Genomic DNA, 19,257 nt, shown 5'->3' with positions numbered 1-19,257 from the left:
AGAGTGGCTGAGAAACATTTCATAGTATAAATTCATTTTACCCTCACATCTGTATATATAGAGATCTAAATATTACATATGGGAAACATGACATGGATTCTTTGGCAAATAGATGAACATTGAATGCAAAGGCTAAACATTCTTAGAAAACAGCCTTCATGGTGGGGAACGGTGGCTCACGCCTGTAATCTCAGCACTTTGGGAGGCTGAGGCACACGAATCACCTGAGGTCAGGAGTTTGAGACCAGCCTGATCAACATGGAGAAACCCCGTCTCTACTAAAGATACAAAAAAAAATTAGCTGGGTGTGGTGGAACATGCCTGTAATCCCAGCTACTTGGGAGGCTGAGGCAGGAGAATTGCTTGAACCTGCGAGGCAGAGGTTGCGGTGAGCCAAGATCGTCCCACTGCACTCCAGCCTGGGCAACAAGAGCGAAACTCCTCAAAAACAAAACAAAACAAAACGATACCTTCATTCAAATTTGTAAAAAACTAATAATATGTTCAGCCTTATTTAAATATCTTTGACTAAAAATCTGAGAGTGATTAACCACAACTTCATTTGCCATTTAGTTTTGATAGATTATTTTGAATATTTTAAAAGAAAGAGAACTTTATGTGAAAAATAATTTTTAGATTTTTTTACATTTACTGTCATTCATATTTTCTGGATAAAAATACATTTAAAATGTGAACAGTTTGGCCGGGCATGGTGGCTCACGCCTGTAATCCCAGCATTTTGGGAGGCCGAGGCGGGCAGATCACTTGAGGTCAGGAGTTCAAGACCAGCCTGACCAACATGGGGAAACCCCGTCTCTACTAAAAACATAAAAATTAGCTGGGCTTGATGGCCTGTGCCTGTAATCCCAGCTACTTGGGAGGCTGAGGCAGGAGAATTGCTCAAACCTGGGAGGTGGAGGTTGCAGTGAGCCAAGATCATGCCAGTGCACTCCAATCTGAGCAACAGAGTGAAACTCTGTCTCAAAAAAAAAAAAAAAAAAAAAAAAAAAAAATTGAACAATTTGACTACAATTATATTTTAAACCATGCACATGTAATAACATTTTAGCCATGTGCATATATTAATTTGAATTAAAAATTTAAAAAGGAGGAAAAGAAGGTTCATAAGAAAAAAATAAGTGCTTAAAACAATATTTGGCAAATGGTGCATTTTCAGTAAGTATTAGGGGTCCCCTTCTGCCACCCCTACTTTCTCTTTCTTGGTTTTAACCTGACATCAGATTAAACATCATTTCCCTTCCTCTTTCTTTTCCCACTCTCCACCCTCCGAATACAAACATGCATATCCTGTTTGAAATTTGGTTGCTTTATGGAAACAATCCTAAAATTTGGAAGATAACAGAGCCAGAAGATTTGACAGGAGACATTAGAGAAACCTAGTTAAGGTCAAATGGAAAAATTAGAAGTTCAGTTCTTCAAGATGAGGAACATCTTTTAGTAGAATTCTGACATATAGCGTTTGCCAGGCACTTCTTGGCCTAGTGAGAAGTAATGGGCACTAAGAAACGCGGGTGGGACCAAAGGAAATTTAACTCATGCCAACAATTTGACTTACAGGTTGGGTTGCCAGCCCCTGGCAAAACCAAATGAAAGCGTCAGGAAGTTAGCACTACTAGCCACATCCGTACATCTTAAAATACACACCTGGAATGTTTTAACAGCTGGAATCCAATTTCTAAGGTGATTCTTGAGAAAGTCAAATTTGATATAGCATTCACCAATAATAAAACAAGAAGAGTTGGCCAGGCGTGGTGGCTCATGTCTGTAATCTCAGCACTTTGAGAGGTTGAGGTGGGTGGATCACCTGAGGTCAGGAGTTCAAGACCGGCCTGGCCAACATGGTGAAACTCCGTCCCTACTAAAAATACACAGATTAGCCGGGTGTGGTGATGGGCACCTGTAATCCCAACTATTCTGGAAGCTGAGGCAGGAGTATCAGTTGAATCCAGGAGGCGGAGCTTGCAGTGAGCTGAGATCACGCCACTGCACTCCAGCCTGGGTGACAGAGCGGGACTCTATCTTAAAAACAAACAAACAAACAAACAAAACCAAAAATACAAACAGCAACAACAACAAAAACAAAAAGAGCTAACAGTTTTGGGGAACCTACTGCATGTTAGGTACTGTGATAACCCCTTTTTGCAAAACATGCTATGTAATCCTACCAGGATAGAAAAAGCTATTCTCATTTTATAGATGAGGAACCTGAGGCTCAGAGAAGTTAGATTATTTTCACCAGAGGCTATCCGGCACTTAACACTTTGATTTTCTGCCAATAACAATTGTGACTACCATCTGTTTATTTTTTATTTATTTAATTAATTTATTTTTTGAGACAAAGTCTCGCTTTATTACCCAGGCTGGAGTGCAGTGGCACAATTACAGTTCACTGCAGCCTCAACTTCCCTGGCTCAAGTGATCCTCCCACGTCAGCTGCCTGAGTAGCTTAGACTGCAGGCATGCACCACCATGCCCAGCTAATTTTTTTTTTTTTTTTTTGAGACACAGTCTCACTCTGTTGCCCAGGCTGGAGTGCAGTGGTGTGATCTCAGCTCACTGCAACCTCCACTTCCTGGGTTCTCCTGCCTCAGCCTCCCAAGTAGCTGGGATTATAGGTGCTCCACTATGCTCGGCTAATTTTTTTTGGTACTTTTAGTAGAGACAGGGTTTCACCATGTTGGCCAGGCTGGCCTCAAACTCCTGACCTCAAGTGATCCACCCACCTTGGTCTCCCGAAGTTTTGGGATTACAGGCGTGAGCCACTGCACCCGGCCCCAGCTAATTTTTAAAAAATATTTTTGTATAGACAGGGGTCTCACTATGTTGCCCAGGCTGATCTTAAACTTCTGGGCTCAAGTAGTCCTCCCACCTTAGCCTTCCAAAGTGCTGAGATTACAGGCGTGAACCTCTGTGTCCAACTATTTAAAATTAAATTTACTTTTTTTGTTTTTTCATTCACATGATGAGTATTGCAAAATGGCTAACATTTATTGAGAGCTAACTGACGGCCTGAACATGGGTTGTAACTAATTTAATCTTTAGAACAACCCTATATTTGGAACCATTTAGTGGTTTATTTGCAATAAAGCACCTTCAGCTGCAGCACCTACAATTAGATGTGATAGAACAAAAGTAGTAACAGAGACGGGGTCTCCCCCTATCTCCTGATTTGAAAGCAGAAGGGAAAATGGGCTCTCTTCTGTCACCCTGCTGAGAATCCTATGCTCTGTGCAGAAGAGGGTATTTTCTATTCCAGAGCAGCACTCTCCAATACATCTTCCTGTGATAATGGGAATGTTCTCTATTTGCACTATTCAGTGTGGTAGCTACTAGCCATGTGTGAGCGTGAGAAATGTGGTTGATAAGATTTGATAAGCTAAAATTCTAACTAGTTTGAATTTAAATAGTCAATGTGGCTGGTAGCTACCATATTGGACAGCACAGTTCTAAAGGGGTTGACTGCTTGGTGGCTGAATTCTTAGCAGAGTCCAAGAGTTTCTAATGCTCCACTCTCCTTTCTCTTAGCTCTTCTGTTGGCCAGCTTCTGAGGCACGTATCTTCACACTAAGACCTCACTGCTAAGAACTGAGGATGAGGGAAAAACATGGGAATCTTTCTTACTCCCTCTATTAAAAACTAAATATTTAAGAGCTCAAATGCTTACTTTATTTGTTCATTCATTTGTTTAATAAATATTTATGAAACTTTTACTACATAGCAGGCATATTTACTACAAGTCTATGAATTGGCTCTGGGATTAAAAAAGCAAGCAGAATGGGAATGAAGAGACAGACATTGCTTAAATAAACAAGTACATCATTACTAACATTACAAACTTGAACCAGCTGGGTGTGGTGGCTGTAATCCCAACACTTTGGGAGGCTGAAGCAGGCAGATCACTTGAGGTCGGGAGTTCAGACCAGCCCGACGAACATGAAGAAACCCCGTCTCTACTAAAAATACAAAATTAGCCGGACGTGGTGGCTCATGCCTGTAATCCCAGCTACTTGGGAGGCTGAGGCGGGAGAATCGCTTGAACCTGGGAAGCAGAGGTTGTGGTGAGCCGAGATTGAGCCATTGCACTCCAGCCTGGGCAACAAGAGCAAAACTCTGTCTCAAAAAAATAAATAAATAAAAATAAAAAAAGTCTAGGCTCGGTGGCTCACGCCTGTAATACCAACACTTTGGGAGGCCGAGGTGGGCAGATCACCTGAGGTCCGGAGTTCGAGACCAGCCTGACCAACATGGAGAAACCCCGTATCTACTAAAAGTACAAAATTAGCCAGGCATGGTGGCGCATGCCTGTAATCCCAGCTACTCAGGAGGCTGAGGCAGGAGAATCGCTTGAACCCGGGAGGCGGAGGTTGCAGTGAGCTGAGATCGTGCCATTGTACTCCAATCTGGGCAACAGAGCAAGACTCTGTCTCAAATAAGTAAGTAAATAAATAAATAAAATATGATAAAATAAAATAAAAAACTCGAATCAATGCAAAGCATAAGGAGTTGTGGAGGCATTTGACAAAGTGTGGAGGATTCCTGTGAAGCGTCAGGAAACACTTTTCTGATGATGCTGAAGTTCAACTGTGGAAATGAGGTTTTAATTGAGAAATGAGGCATGAGTTAGAATTAACTGAGTGCCAGTGGAGAGAAAAGCCTTTGAGCAGAGGGAATAGCATGTCCAGTCCCGAGGTGGGCAGAGTGTGGATTACGTTTGAGGACTGTTAATGTATGGGAAAGTGGGAAGAGATTAGGCTGAAGAGTCAGGCTTTGGCCAGGCCCTACAGAACTTTGCTCATCATATTAGGACTTTTGACCTTTATTCCAGAAACAGTGGAAAGCTACTGAAAGGTTTTAAGCAGAGGAGTGACATGGTTAGAAAATAAACTTAAAAAAAAAAAAAAAAAGCAAAACTTGGCTTTTTACAAGGGCCTCATTGTTCCCTGTTCCTTCCTTCCTTCCTCCTTCAGCAAGCAGGCAGGTGACTTCCCCAGACACAGGGCTGCAGCTGGCCCCAGAAGCAGTTCCTCAGAACAGATTAGAAGTGCTTGGTCCTGGGCCCAGGGGATGAATGGAGCTAAGCTATGTTCTCTCCTCTAATGCTCTGTGTGTTCTCTCTGTGTGTTTCTGCCATTAAATAAATACTGGGGGTATTTATAAGAACTGTCAGCAAACCACCCACTCCTTCTCTGCCGCAGGCCCAGAAGCCCTCAAACAGTAACAGCCTGTACCAGAATCTCGGCGATATCCAAAGAGACAACTCCGAAAGGAATACTAAATATAACTTTCTTCCACACAGTCTGGTGCCTGCTGCCTTGACTTTCACAATCATAGTTGTGGAACATGTAAGAAACTTGAATTTGATGGGCAGTTTCAAGCCAAACAAGGGCTCCCTACTGGAGAGACTGACTTTCATTATTTTCTAATCTGACCACCTTCCCATTAAGCCATATGTATTTGATTGTCCTGCAGTTGGAAGGATGACAAGTCAAATAATTTATTCCGCTGGGCGTGGTGGCTCAAGCTTGTAATCCCAGCACTTTGGGAGTCCGAGACGGGCGGATCACAAGGTCAGGAGATCGAGACCATCCTGGCTAACACGGTGAAACCCCATCTCTACTAAAAAATACAAAAAACTAGCCAGGCCAGGTGGCGGGCGCCTGTAGTCCCAGCTACTCAGGAGGCTAAGGCAGGAGAATGGCGTAAACCCGGGAGGCAGAGCTTGCAGTGAGCTGAGATCTGGCCACTGCACCCAAAAAAAAAAAAAAAAAAAAAAAGAATTTATTCCAGTGAAAGAAAGGAAAGGCAAGAACAGAAGAGTGAGAATCAGATATTAAAATTTGTGAATGTATTTGAAGTTCAACGCTTTCAAATAATGTGAAAGAAACATCTAAGCAAGTGTATCACTGATTGTCCTCTTCTTCCAAAATGAATTGATTTTTACAGCCACTTTGGAAGACAGTTTGGCAGTTTCTGACACATTGTTTGCAGGCCAACACACCTGGGCTCTGCCATTTATTGCAGCAAAGTTAACTCACTTTCTAGAGCTTTAGGGTCCTTGTCTGTAAAGTAGATTATTAGTGCCTGTGTGTGGGGTTGTTGTATGGTTGAGAGACAATGTGGGTGGAATGCTTAGAAAGAGAGCAGCACATGGTCAGCACTGATAATGTTATTATCTAGTAGTGCATCTGTGTGTCTGTCTTCCCCGTGACAGGCACTGAGCTCATCAAGCACAGAGACCTGCTGTTGGCCTGTATGTCTAGTGCCTACCCCTGTAGGTGCTCAATATATAAAACAATTAATTGAAATAGCCATCTTAAAGGAATTCTTCTCTTGCATTGTTATCCTTCCCAAGATAGTGGTCTGTCTTCTAATTTCCTACAACATTCACTGTTTATGTGTATCTGTTTTAGATATGAATTAGGGGGGGAAATTACTAGATGCACTTCCAGAAAGATATTTTCTTAGAATGTCCTACTTACACACACACGCACAAACACACACACCACTTTAATTAATAAATTTTACTTTTGAGTAGTTTTAGGTTTGCAAAAAATTTGAGCGGAAAGTACAGACATTTCCAATATACCCTTCACTGCCTCCCACCACTTCTTTCCCTTATTAGCATCTTGCATTAGTGTGGTACATTTGTTAAAGTTGATGAGCCAATATTGATATATCATTATAAACTAAAGTCCACAGTTGACATTAAAGTTCACTTTTTGTGTTGTACATTCCATGGGTTTTGACAAACGTGTCACAAGTATTCACCATTACGTTATCATACAGAATAGTTTTATAGCCCTAAAAATCTCCTGTTCTCCACCTATTCATCCCCTTCTCCTGAACCCCAGAACCATTATTTGACCGAGTATTGTTTATCGTCAGCACTGAATTATAACGTATTTATCGACCATTTTCTTTCTTCTTTCTTCTTTTTCTTTCTTCTTTCCCTTTTTTCAGTCCCACCTGTCACTCAGGCTGAATGTGGCACACTCTTTTGTTTTACACTGTAATCCTCTGGTTCTGGTGGCCTGGCGGATCCTCCCACCTGCTCTCCCAAGTAGCTGGGACTATAGGCCCACACCACCATGCCTGCCACCTGCATTTAGAGACAAGGTTTCGCCATGTTGGCTGGGGACTGATATCGAACTCCCTGACCTCAGGGTGATCTACCCACCTCAGCCTCCCAAAGTGCTGGGATTACAGGCGTGAGCCACCATGCCCAGCCTCAGTTGGCGTCTTTCACTTAGTGATAGTGATATGCATTTAAGATTCATCCATGTCTTTTGGGAGCTTGACAACTCCTTTCTTTTCTTTTCTTTTGAGACGGAGGCCCTGACCTGTCGCCAGGCTGGAATGCAGTGGCATGATCTCAGCTCACTGCAACCTCCACCTCCCGGGGTTCAAGCGATTCTCCTACCTCAGCCTCCCAAGTAGCTGGGATTACAGGCATGTACCATCACACCCAGCTAATTTTTATATTTTTAGTAGAGATGGGGTTTCACCATGTTGGTCAGGCAGGTCTCAAACTCCGGACCTCAGGTGATCTGACTGCCTCAGTCTCCCATAGTTCTGGGATTACAGGCCTGAGCCACCGTGCCTGCTTATTTTTATTTTTATTTATTTATTTATTTTATTTATTTAATCACTGAGCAACGTTCCATTGTATGGATGTACCATAGTTTGTCTGTTTACCTACTGAAGGATGTCTTGACTGCTTCCAAGTTTGGCAATTATGAAGAAAGCTGCTATAAACCCTTGTTTGTAGGTTTTAGCATGAACATAAATTTTCAACTCATTTGGATAAGTACCAAGAAGTAGCATTGCTAGATCATATGGTTACTCTATGTATAGTTTTGTAAAAAACTGCCAAACTGTCTTTCAAAGTAGCCATACCATTTTGCATTCACACCAGTAATGAATGAGAGTTCCTGTTGCTCCACATCCTCACTAGCCTTTGCTGTAGCTAGTGTTTTGGATTAGCCATTCTAATAGGTGTGTAGTGGTATCCCTTTGTTTTAGTTTGTAATTCTCTAGTGACATACATTATTAGCATCATTGCATATGCTTATTTGCCATCTGCGTGTCTTCTTTTGTGTAGTGCCTATCTAGATTGTATGCCCATTTTAAAATTGAGTTGTGTTTTTTATTGAGTTTTGACAGTTCTTTGCATATTTTGAATACAAGTCCTGTATCAGATGTATGTTTTACAAAATATTTTCTCCCAGTCTGTGGCTTGTCTTTTCATTTTCTCTCTCTCTCTTTTTTTTTTCATTTTGTTTTCTGAGGCGGGGTCTCACTCAGTCGCCCAGGCTGGAGTGCAGTGGTGCAATCATGGCTCACTGCAGCCTTGACCTCCCAGGCCCAAGCTGTCTTCCCAACCTCAGCCTCTTGAGAAGCTGAGACAACGGGTATATGTTGCCATGCAAGGCTAATTTTTGTATTTTTATAGAGATGGGGGTCTCACTATGTTCCCCAGACTGGTCTTGAACTTCTGATCTCAAGCCATCTTCCTGCCTTGGACTCCCAAAATGCTGGGATTACAGATGTGAGCCACCATGCCTGGCCTGTCAATTTTTCTTCCATGGAACAGTGCCTGGCGCATAGTACATCCTCAATAAAGTGTTGTTGAATGAATCTGAAAAATTCAAAATTTACTTATGCACAGACAGAGGAATTCTACTACAGGGAGTTTATCTAATAGATACATGTGCAAATTTTGTTGTTGTTGTTGCAGCAGTGTTTGCAAAAGGCAAATGCTGTTAACAGACTAAATGTCCATCAATAGAGAAAGTATTAGGTAACTTTTTGCATACTCACATTGGTAAGTAAAAAAGCAGGTGACAGAATAGTCTCAGCTGGATGCCGTAGCACATGCTGGTAGTCCCAGTTACTCAGGAGACTGAGGTGGGAAGATTGCTTGAGCCAAGGAGTTTGAAGCCAGCCTGGGCAACATAGCAAGACCCTATCTCAATTTAAAAAATAAGTTTTTTTAAAAAAATCGTTTCTATAGTTTGAGTATATGTGACATATAATAAAACTGCTTTCTGACCCATGTTGGAATGTTTCATGTCTTCCAGTGAGTCTATCTTTGGGTGATTGATTGAGGAAGGAGGAAAAGAACACTCACATCAGAGCCTGACTTTGCTTAGTTTTTTCCACTTTAATAAGAAGCAAGTACATTTTTACGATTTTTTCCTTTTAAATTGTTTTTTTATTTTTTTATTTTTTTGAAACAGAGTTTCTCTCTTGTTGCCCAGGCTGGAGTGCCAAGGCATGATCTCGACTCACCCAACCTCCACCTCCTGGGTTCAAGAGATTCTCCCTACCAGCCTCCTGAGGGCTGGATTACAGGAGACAAGCCACTGCTGCCTGACTAATTCTGTTTTTTGTTGGTTTTTTTTTTTTAGTAGAGATGGGGTTTCTTCATGTGGGTCAGGCTGGTCTCAAACTCCCGACCTGAAGTAATCTGCCCAGCTCAGCCTCCCAAAGTGCTGGGATTACAGGCGTGAGCCACCGCATCTGGCCTAAATTGGTTTATTTTTAAGATTAAAATGTGTAGGCCGGGCGCGGTGACCCATGCCTGTAATCCCAGCATTTTCTGAGGCCAAGGCGGGTGGATCACCTGAGGTCAGGAGTTCCAGACAAGGCTGACCAACATAGCGAAACCACGTCTCTACTTAAAAACAAAAAACAACAACAAAAAAAACACACAAATATTAGCCAGGTGTGGTGGTGGGCACCTGTAATCCCAACTACTCAGGAGGCTGAGGCAGGAGAATCACTTGAACCTGGGAGGCAGAGTTTGCAGTGAGCCAAGATCGGGCCACTGTACTCCAGCCTGGGCAAAAAGAGTGAAACTCCATCTCAAAAAATAAAATAAAATAAAATATGTGAAGGAAAAACAAACACACCAACAAAAAATTAGCCTGACACAGTGGCATGTGCCTGTAGTCCCAGCTACTCAGGAGGTTGAAAGTGGGAGGACTGCTTGAGCCCAGGAGATCGAGGCTGCAGTGAGCTGTGATTGTGTCACCACACTTCAGCCTGGGCAATGTGAAGGTTTTTATGTAAAAAAGTGAAAAGGGGTACGGATTTATTTGAAAATATATTATTTAAGGAAAATAATACATTCTCATATGTATACATATATGTATATGTATATGTAAGCAAAAAGAAGAAAGTACAAATCTCCTACAAAGATAAAACTAATATTTGTGGTTTGGTAAACATTATTTTAGTTATTTGTTTATGCCTCTATTCAATTTTACATAAATGGGCTCATCATATTTCTTTTTTTCTTTTTTTGTTTTTTTTCTTTTTTTTTTTTGAGACAGAGTCTTGCTCTGTCACCCAGGCTGGAATGCAGTGGTGCTGTCTCAGCTCACTGCAACTACCGCCTCCCAGGTTCAAGTGATTCTCCCACCTCAGCCTCCGGAGTAGCTGGAATTACAGGCGCACACCACCACACCCAGCTAATTTTTGTATTTTTAGTAGAGACGGGGTTTCACCATGTTGGCCAGGCTGGTCTCAAACTCCTGACCTCGTGATCCACCTGCCTCGGCCTCCCAAAGTGCTGGGATTATAGGTGTGAGCCACCGCGACCAGCCTGGTCTGCTTTTTTTTCCATGAAAAAATATTCAGTGGATTTCTTTCTAAATAAATAAATATGTATTATTTGAATAGGCTATGTCATATGCCATTGTATTTTTGACTCATTTAGTCAACCAGTCACTTATTTTTGAGCACTATAAACAATGCTGCCTCCTTCATTTAAAAAACAATAGGCACAAAGTAACTTTTAAAATATATCTGTAAAATATAATAACAATTCTGTGACGAATAATGTACCCATCATCTAATCAGCTCTACTTTGAAGGCCTCAATCACATTTCTTTTCCTGGCCTTTCTGACATAAGTGCTATTTTGGATTTTGGTTTATTATTACTTTTTTTTTTTTAATGTTTTATCACACTCATTTGCATCCTAAACAACATATTTAGTTTGCAACTTAATGGACTTCACATGTATGGAATCTTCCTCTGTAGGTTCAATATTGTCAGTTCTTTTGGTCAATATGTATGTACTTCCTGATATTCTTTAATGTTGTGGGTAGTAGGAGTGATTCTTTCCTCTGAAGTATGATAATCTATTGTATAAATAATTCTATTTCCTCTGTGAAATGTCTCTCAGGTCTTCTAACTTTTGGGGAGAAGGGACTGTCTGTCTTTCCATTGTTGATTTGCTTGAGTTATTTATATCGTTACATATTTTGGATTTGAATACTTTGTTATTTGTCAATATACATGTTGTAAATATCTTCTCCCTGTCGATGGTTTGCTTTTCCCCCTTTGATGGTAACTTTATATAATACTGAGGTTTTTTGTTTTGTTGTGTTTTTGTGAGACAGAGTCTTGCTCTGTCACCCAGGCTGCAGTGCAATGGTGTGATCTCGGCTCATTGCAACCTCCACCTCCCGGGTTCAAGTGATTCTCCTGTCTCAGCTTCCTGAGTAGCTGGGACTACAGGCACTCGCCACCATACCCAACTAATTTTTGTATTTTTAGTAGAGACAGGGTTTCGCCATGTTGGCCAGGCTGGTCTTGAACTCCTGACCTCAGGTGATCCACCCGCCTCGGCCTCCTAAAGTGCTGGGATTACAGGCATCAGCCACCGCGCCCAGCAATACTGAGTTTTCTGATCCAAGGACAAGATGAGTCTTTGCCTTTATTCATATTTTTTTGTTCTTGGTAGAGTTTTATAGCTTTTTTCATATGCATTTTTCACTCAAACTTTTTTTGTTTATTCTTAGTTAAATTATTTTTTATAATATCTAATAGGTTATTTTTGGTTTTATATTTTCAAATTAATTGTTTTGGTTTTTGTACATTGATTATGTGATCCTCTACCTTACTGAGTTACCGTATTTCTTTTCCTTATGAAATATTGTTCTGGAAAAAAAATTTTCATTATTATAGATAAATGGTTAAATAATCCATGTTACATCTTTACATACACTATGGAATATAATACAGTGGTTAAAAAGAATAGGTAGGTTGATAAGTACTGACTTGAAAGATCCCTATTCCATACTGGTAAGTGAAATAAAACATTTACAGAATAATATTGTAATTATGTTGTGAATTTACTAAAGAAAATACAGAAAACGGCCAGGCGCGGTGGCTCATGCCTGTAACCCCAGCACTTTGGGAGGCCTAGGCGGGTGGATCACGAAGTCAGGAGATTGAGACCATCCTGGCTAACACGGTGAAATCCCATCTCTACTAAACAAAATGCAAAAAATTAGCCAGGTGTGGTGGCAGGCGCCTGTAGTCCCAGCTACTCAGAAGGCTGTGCCAGGGGAATAGTGTAAACCTGGGAGGCGAAGCTTGCAGTGAGCGGAGATCGCACCACTGCACTCCAGCCTGGGCAACAGAGCAAGACTCCATATCAACAACAACAAGAAAAGAAAATACAGAAAACGAACAAAACTTAATGGAGTCTACAAGTAAGTTCCTATACAAAAATTTTTCAAGTTGTACATTTAAAAATTGAGCCATGGATTTTATGCAAATTATACCTAAATTTAATAATGGATAGCATGTATGTTTTCATGTGTATATAAAAATACATAAAAAATTCCTCTGCATACTTCTGTATTATTTGAATATTTTTAAAAGGAGAATGCATTAATTGGATATCTAATAAATAAAAAATACAACATTTTTATTTAACTCAATAAAATAAATAATCGATCAATTAATAAACAAAATTAACACACAACAAATACACTTTGGAAGAAAACAATCTGCTGAGAATCTATGTAGAGATATACTCATCTTCACTCTTGGGAAGCATCTCAGAACTATGCTTTCTCTATTTTTGCCTTTCTAAAGAGAAGCTTACAGTAAGTCACCAGTTAACTTCTGTAAGGGGCCTTTCCACTATCCTTATCACCATCCGGCCTGACAGCTGCATGCGGAAGTGTGATGTGAACACCACAGCCACCCTATGAGATGCCTGACCCCACTCTAGGGAGATGGGGTTTACAGGCACTAGGCACTTGCCTGAAGGAGATGCCTCATTCTCTCCCACATCTACGGTGGCATGGAGATAATGCAGCTGCCATATATATACACAAATATATATATGTTTATATGTGTGTGTGTATATTATATACATTATATATAATATATATAATATACATACACACACACACACACATATATATATATATATATTTTTTTTTTTTTTTATGAGATGGGGTCTCACTCTGTCACCCAGGCTGGAGTGCAGTGGCACAATCTCACCTCACTGCAAACCTCTGCCTCCCAGGTTCAAGCCATCTTCCCACCTCAGCCTCCCGAGTAGCTTGGACCACAGGCATGCGCCACCACACCCAGCTAATTTTTGTATTTTTGGTAAAGACGTGGTTTTGCCATGTTGCCCCGACTGGTCTCAAACTCCTGAGCTCAAGCAATCTGCCTGCCTCAGCCCCCCGAATTGCTAGGATTACATGCATGAGCCACCGTGCCTGGCCAACTGCTAGATATTAATATGCAGTGCCTGTATGCTCAGTGTGATTTAAAAAAGCAATAAATAAGAAAAATTCAGGTTATAATAATCTAATACCAAACTGGCAACAATTTATCTAATGACTCTACATAATATTGGCATGGGGTGAAGGAGCAGTGCTGACAGATGGAGCTGGAGAAGTTAGCAGACGCCAGTAGAGACAGAGCTTTGTCAAACACATTAGGGAGGTTATCCCAAGGACAAGGGCAAGCTAGTAATGGGCCTCAGTCAGGGCATCACCTCCTCTGACTGCTCTAAGGGGAATGCACTGAGAGGCAACCAGACTGGAAGTGAATTGAGCAGTTAGGAAATCTGGGCAAGATATTTTCACCTCCTAGAACCATGAGATAGCACTGGGGATGGAGACAAGTGGGTGGGTAGAGGGGTATTGAAGAGAGAGATCTGGCTGGGCGCAGTGGCTCACGCCTGTAATCCCAGGACTTTGGGAGGCCGAGGTGGGCAGATCATCAGAGGTCAGGAGTTCGAGACAAGCCTGGCCAACATGGTGAAACCCTGTCTCTACTAAAAATACAAAATCAGCTTGGTGTGATCGCACACACCTGTAATCCCAGCTACTCAGGAGGCTGAGGCAGGAGGTTGCGGTGAGCCGAGATTGCACCACTGCACTCCAGCCTGGCAACAGAGTGAGAATCCATCTCAAAATAAATAAATAAATAAAATAAACAGAGAGAGAGAGAGAGATCTGACAGGTCTTGGTGATCAATTTCATATATCCTGGAAAGGACGATGGGGTGATGGCGGTCCCTGTATTACCTAGGGTTCAATCAGTAAAGTAGAACCCTAGGCATTGTGGAAAAAAGGATTTATTGTTAAAATTAGTTTGTGGGAGAAGCTGGTCAACTAAACATCTGGGAAGAGGAGTTGGGGCATCAGGGAAGTCCCCATCCAGTCAGTCTGAGAAGCCAGGGACATCCAGACCAGATGCCCAAACTGGACCATGAAGGAGAAGCTGATAGGGAAGTCTAGAGGAAATGTTTGCTTCTGTGGGCCCACAGACAGGTGCCAGCTAATAGGCCCGGGGCTGCTATTGGTCAGCAAGACCTGGAGCTGGAGGAAACCCTGGAGGTAGAGTAGTGGGGAACAAAGGACAAACAGAAACCTGCTAGGCACTTCGGCATCTGTGGGTGAACTCATTGGATGATGATAGCATTCCAATATAAACCCCTAAGTTTTAAATATTAAGATTCCCTTCTTGGCCAAATTTAACCTGGAACCACACAGGAAAAGGGATTCTCTGAGACGTTCCAGTTAAACTAAGTTGATGATCAAAGAAGATTCTGGAGGAAAGGTTAGTGAGTTCCATTTTGAACATGTTGACTTTGATACCTCTTCAGGGAGATATCTAGTTGACAGTTGGGCTTGTCCAAACTTCTTCAGCATTCAGGCAACCTGCTCTAGGACTCTTGTTCTAACCCAGCCTTGGGGTGAGGGAGTGGCATGCAGCTGTGGATTAAAGATTTAGGAACTAAAAATATTAGCCAGCAGTGAAGGCTAGGGAAATAATTATAAAAGCCAGTCCAGTCAAGATCTACAACTCTCAGGCAGTTACCTGAGACAGCAAGATGGGGTGGGTAGGATCTATAGAGCAGATAGAGGAGGTGTCCTGGACAGATGGCCTGAGGTGCTGTAACACTGGGTGGGAAGACATCCCATCTGTACAGTAAGGATAGTCTCCTAAAATGGCTATTTGAAAGTGCCACAACTTATAAAAACAATTGATAGTCACTCTTCTTACATTTTCATTTCTACTACATAGGCATAAGACAGTTTATTTATTTATTTTAAAGACAGGGTCTTTCTCTGTCACCCAGGCTGGAGCGGAATGGCACAATCATAGTTGACTGCAGCTGACTGCCTCAAACTCCTGGGCTCAAGTGACCCTCCTGCCTCAGTCTCCTGAGTAGCTAGCACTACAGGTGTGTGCAACAATGCTCAGCTAATTTTTCTTTTTCTTTTTTTTTTTTTTTTGTAGCGATGGGGTCTTGATATGTTGCTCAGGCTGGTCTTGAACTCCAGGCCTCAAGCAATCCTCCTGTCTTGGCCTCCCAAAGTGCTGGGATTACAGACGTGAGCCCCTGCATCCAGCAGTAAGACAGTATATATATATTTATATTTATATGTAGAGACAGAAATGAAAGGCCTCACGTATTTATTACTGAACCCAGCCAAACAGTGCCTTCATAGCACACACAGAGAGAAAAAATATATTCCCAATAAAACATGTCCAACTATCCAGATAGCGGTAACATTTTCAGCTTAACATGGTATGGTGGTCTTGACTTTCACGCAACATAAATACGTGTGCCATCTCACGCGGAATTCCTTATAGGCCCAGCCTGGTTCTTCTCCAATGTCTCCTTTTGAAGTTCTACCTGATTTTATGACCAGTTTTCATCTCAATCCACTGGGGAGTGGGACGATTTTGCTTTTGTTTCTTGGCCAGGAAACGCTTAATCCTGAAAGTTTTGTGAGAAGACATGGTGAGAAGCAGAGTCAAGCACACACCACGATGGCAGAGAAAGGAAGAGAGAGTAAGTAAGACAGTGTATTTAACAAATGCTCCTTCTTTCAGAAATTCCCAAGTTTACTTCACACAACTTGTAATGTTACTGCTTCACAGTCCTTCTGAATCATAAAGTGAGTTCTGACTGAGGTTCCAGGTGATGTAGTAAACATTCCACACAGGGAGCTCTACCATCAAGTCAGGGGAACGCCCACCACCGCTCTCATCACTATCCCTACTACTTCTGCCACGGCCATCACGTTCACCTCTACCTCCACCATCACTACTCAAGTTGGAGAAATAGAGGGAAAGGGGATAAAGGGAGGGCAAAGGAAGGTAATTCCAAAGGAACATGAGCGCCAATAATGCTTTAAGGTAAACTTTCTTAAATTTTTTTTTGGATAATAAGTATAACCAATGAATAATTATATCTACAGTATTCTTTTCCTCCACATTCTTAGTTATCAGATGAAACCTTGGCTTCCTGTAAACTATGTACATTGAAGAGTGATGTATCCCTCTACCTTGTACAAAAGAGGACTCGCGTTCCTCTCTCTGCTCTTATTCTGATGTCTTTATAGTTAATTAATTAATTTACATTTATTTCTTTATTTCTTTATTTATTTTGAGACAGAGTCTCTGTCTCCCAGGGTGTAGTGCAATGGCACCATCTCGGCTCACTGCAAACTCTGCCTCTCGGGTTCAAGTGATTCTTGCACCTCAGCCTCCCAGGTAGCTAGGATTACAGGCGCCTGCCACCATGCCTGGGTAATTCTTGTATTTTTAGTAGAGACAGGATTTCACTATGATGGCCAGGCTGGTCTCGAATTCCTGACTTCAAGTGATAGGCCCGCCTCAGCCTCCCAAAGTGCTGGGATTATAGGCATGAGCCACCGTGCCCGGCCTATTTAATTTGTTATTGTGAATGAACGAACATATGAATGATGCAATACATTCTAAGAATGGCCCATGTGTGATAGAGCTGTATTATGGCTGTCCCCGGCATATGGAAAAATGAAGTTCTGATATAAGTAATTGACTTCAGATCAAAATACAGTGTTATAGTGCCTTATATATTGTCCCAATAGTCCATCAAGCCTCATAAAACTACATCCTTTACATGAATATTACCAAAAAATAGCAATTAAAATATTTTATATATTTTGGCCAAAAGCACTCAAAGGCCTTGACAGACCCAGTTTCTTCCTCTACTTCTCTGCTTACTTGTCCATTTCTTTTGCTGGGTCCTCTTGCTCCTTCTGCCGGCTAAGTGATCATTCCCTTGGATACTGCCTTGGACCCCTTGCTAATAAGTCTCAGCTGTGAGTTTTCCTAGGTCATTTTCTTAGGTCTCATTACACCATTCCTAGCCAGATGAAGGGCTAGGTTCCCGGTTGGGCACAATAATGGGGCATTGTCCTTGGCTCCACCTGACCTGTTTCATTCCTTTATTAATGACCTGGATGAGCATATGGACAGAATTGCAATCTTTTCCTCTCATAGCTTCAAGGGCAGGGTACATCCTCATCCATCTGTGCATCTCAGCACCTTGCACAGTAGCTGGCCTATTGTAGTTATTTTTTATTTTTATTTTTATTTTTTTTTTTGAGACAGAGTTTCGCTCTTGTTGCCCAGGCTGGAGTGCAATGGCGCCATCTTGGCTCACCATAACCTCCGCCCTCTGGGTTCAAGCGATTCTCCTGCCTCAGCCTCCCCAGTAGCTGTGATTACAGTCATGCACCACCACGCCCGGCTAATTTTGTATTTTTTTTAGTAGAGATGGGGTTTCTCCATGTCGGTCAGGCTAGTCCCAAACTCCCGACCTCGGGTGATCCGCCCGCCTCGGCCTCCCAAAGTGCTGGCATTACAGGCATGAGCCACCGCACCTGGCCTATTGTAGGTATTGAAGAAGTGATTGGATGCTGATCAAATTTGTTGAGACTGAAGTATTCATGGGTGAGTTGATACAATTTGGAGATTGGCATTACAATACTCCAGCAAAAATTGTGATAAAATTAAATAACATAGGCTGGGTGCAGTGGCTCATACCTGTAAACTAGCACTTTGGGAGGCTGAGGTAGGCAGATCACTTGAGGTCAGGAGTTCGAGACCAGCCTGGCCAACATAGTGAAACCCGTCTCTACTAAAAATACAAAAATCAGCTAAGCATGGTGGCAGGCGCCTGTAGTCCCAGCTACTCGGGAGGCTGAGGCAGAAGAATTGCTTGAACTTGGGAAGCAGATGTCAGTGAGCCGAGATAGCACCACTGCACTCCAGCCTAGGTGACAGAGCAAGACTCCACCTCAAATAAAATAAAATAACATAAAATAAGGTGGATGGGGATATAGATGAAACAGTAATAAAAAAATGTTGATGACAGTCGAAGCTAGTGATGAGTATATGGGGACTTATTATACTCCTATTTTTGTGTAATTTTTAGATTTTCCATTAAAAAAGGAAAAATAATCGTTGGTGAGGGAAAGCCATGAAAACTTCCCAAAATGCAAATAGTTCTAGAAGTATTTATAATGTGGACATTTGTAAATAAAATTTTACTACAGGGGTAAGTAGCTGTATCCAATACAGTCATACACTTCAGGGAATTAAATACAAATAAAGCGGCAAAACATTTCAAATTTATCAGAGTTTTGCTTGCTTCTTTAATTTTTATTTATATTGCCATGTGTAAACCACGTATGAAGGTTGCTAAAGCCCTTTTGCCTATCACATAGTGCACTATTTTGTTTATCATTTATCATAGAAGGTTTTCCTTTCTAGAAGTGATTTTTGAATAATTTACGGGATTCAAATTTTACTGGCTAGCATCTTAAAGATATTTACCTGTTTTCCATGGCCATTACATTATTTTCCATTCATTTTAAATTTACATGTATATTTCTTCTAATTGTTTTATTTAATATAGCTCACATTTTATTTTTAGTTTAATATACTTTTTGTATTTTTTTGAGACAGGGTCTCAGTCTGTCACCCAGGCTAGAGTATTGTGGCACTATCATAGCTCACTGAAACCTCAAAATCCTGGGCTTATGCAATTCTCCCTGCTCAGTCTCCAAGTAGCTGGGACTACAGGTGTGCACCACTATGCCCAGTTAATTTTTAAGTTTTTTGTAGAGAAG

The 19,257-nt window shown here is 41.5% G+C and overlaps 1 protein-coding gene and 1 pseudogene across 2 annotated transcripts in view; one reads left to right on the top strand and one right to left on the bottom strand.

Annotated features, from left to right (window-relative positions):
• Positions 1-15,749: 15,749 nt before the first annotated feature.
• LOC103882391 lies at positions 15,750-16,329 on the bottom strand (annotated as a pseudogene).
• Positions 16,228-19,257, top strand: part of PP2D1 (protein phosphatase 2C like domain containing 1) — a 30,480-nt gene continuing 27,450 nt past the window's right edge. For both annotated transcript variants that reach the window (XM_017955940.3, XM_003895162.5), the window contains exon 1: positions 16,228-16,495. In XM_017955940.3, coding sequence (XP_017811429.1) covers positions 16,473-16,495 — 23 coding nt within the window. In that variant the 5' untranslated portion in view covers positions 16,228-16,472. The remainder of the gene's footprint in view (positions 16,496-19,257) is intronic.

The sequence above is a fragment of the Papio anubis genome, chromosome 2 (assembly GCF_008728515.1).
Source record: "Papio anubis isolate 15944 chromosome 2, Panubis1.0, whole genome shotgun sequence".
Lineage (NCBI taxonomy): Eukaryota > Metazoa > Chordata > Mammalia > Primates > Cercopithecidae > Papio > Papio anubis.
Note: the sequence above shows the minus strand (reverse complement) of the source record. Positions and strands in the feature narration are given on the sequence as shown.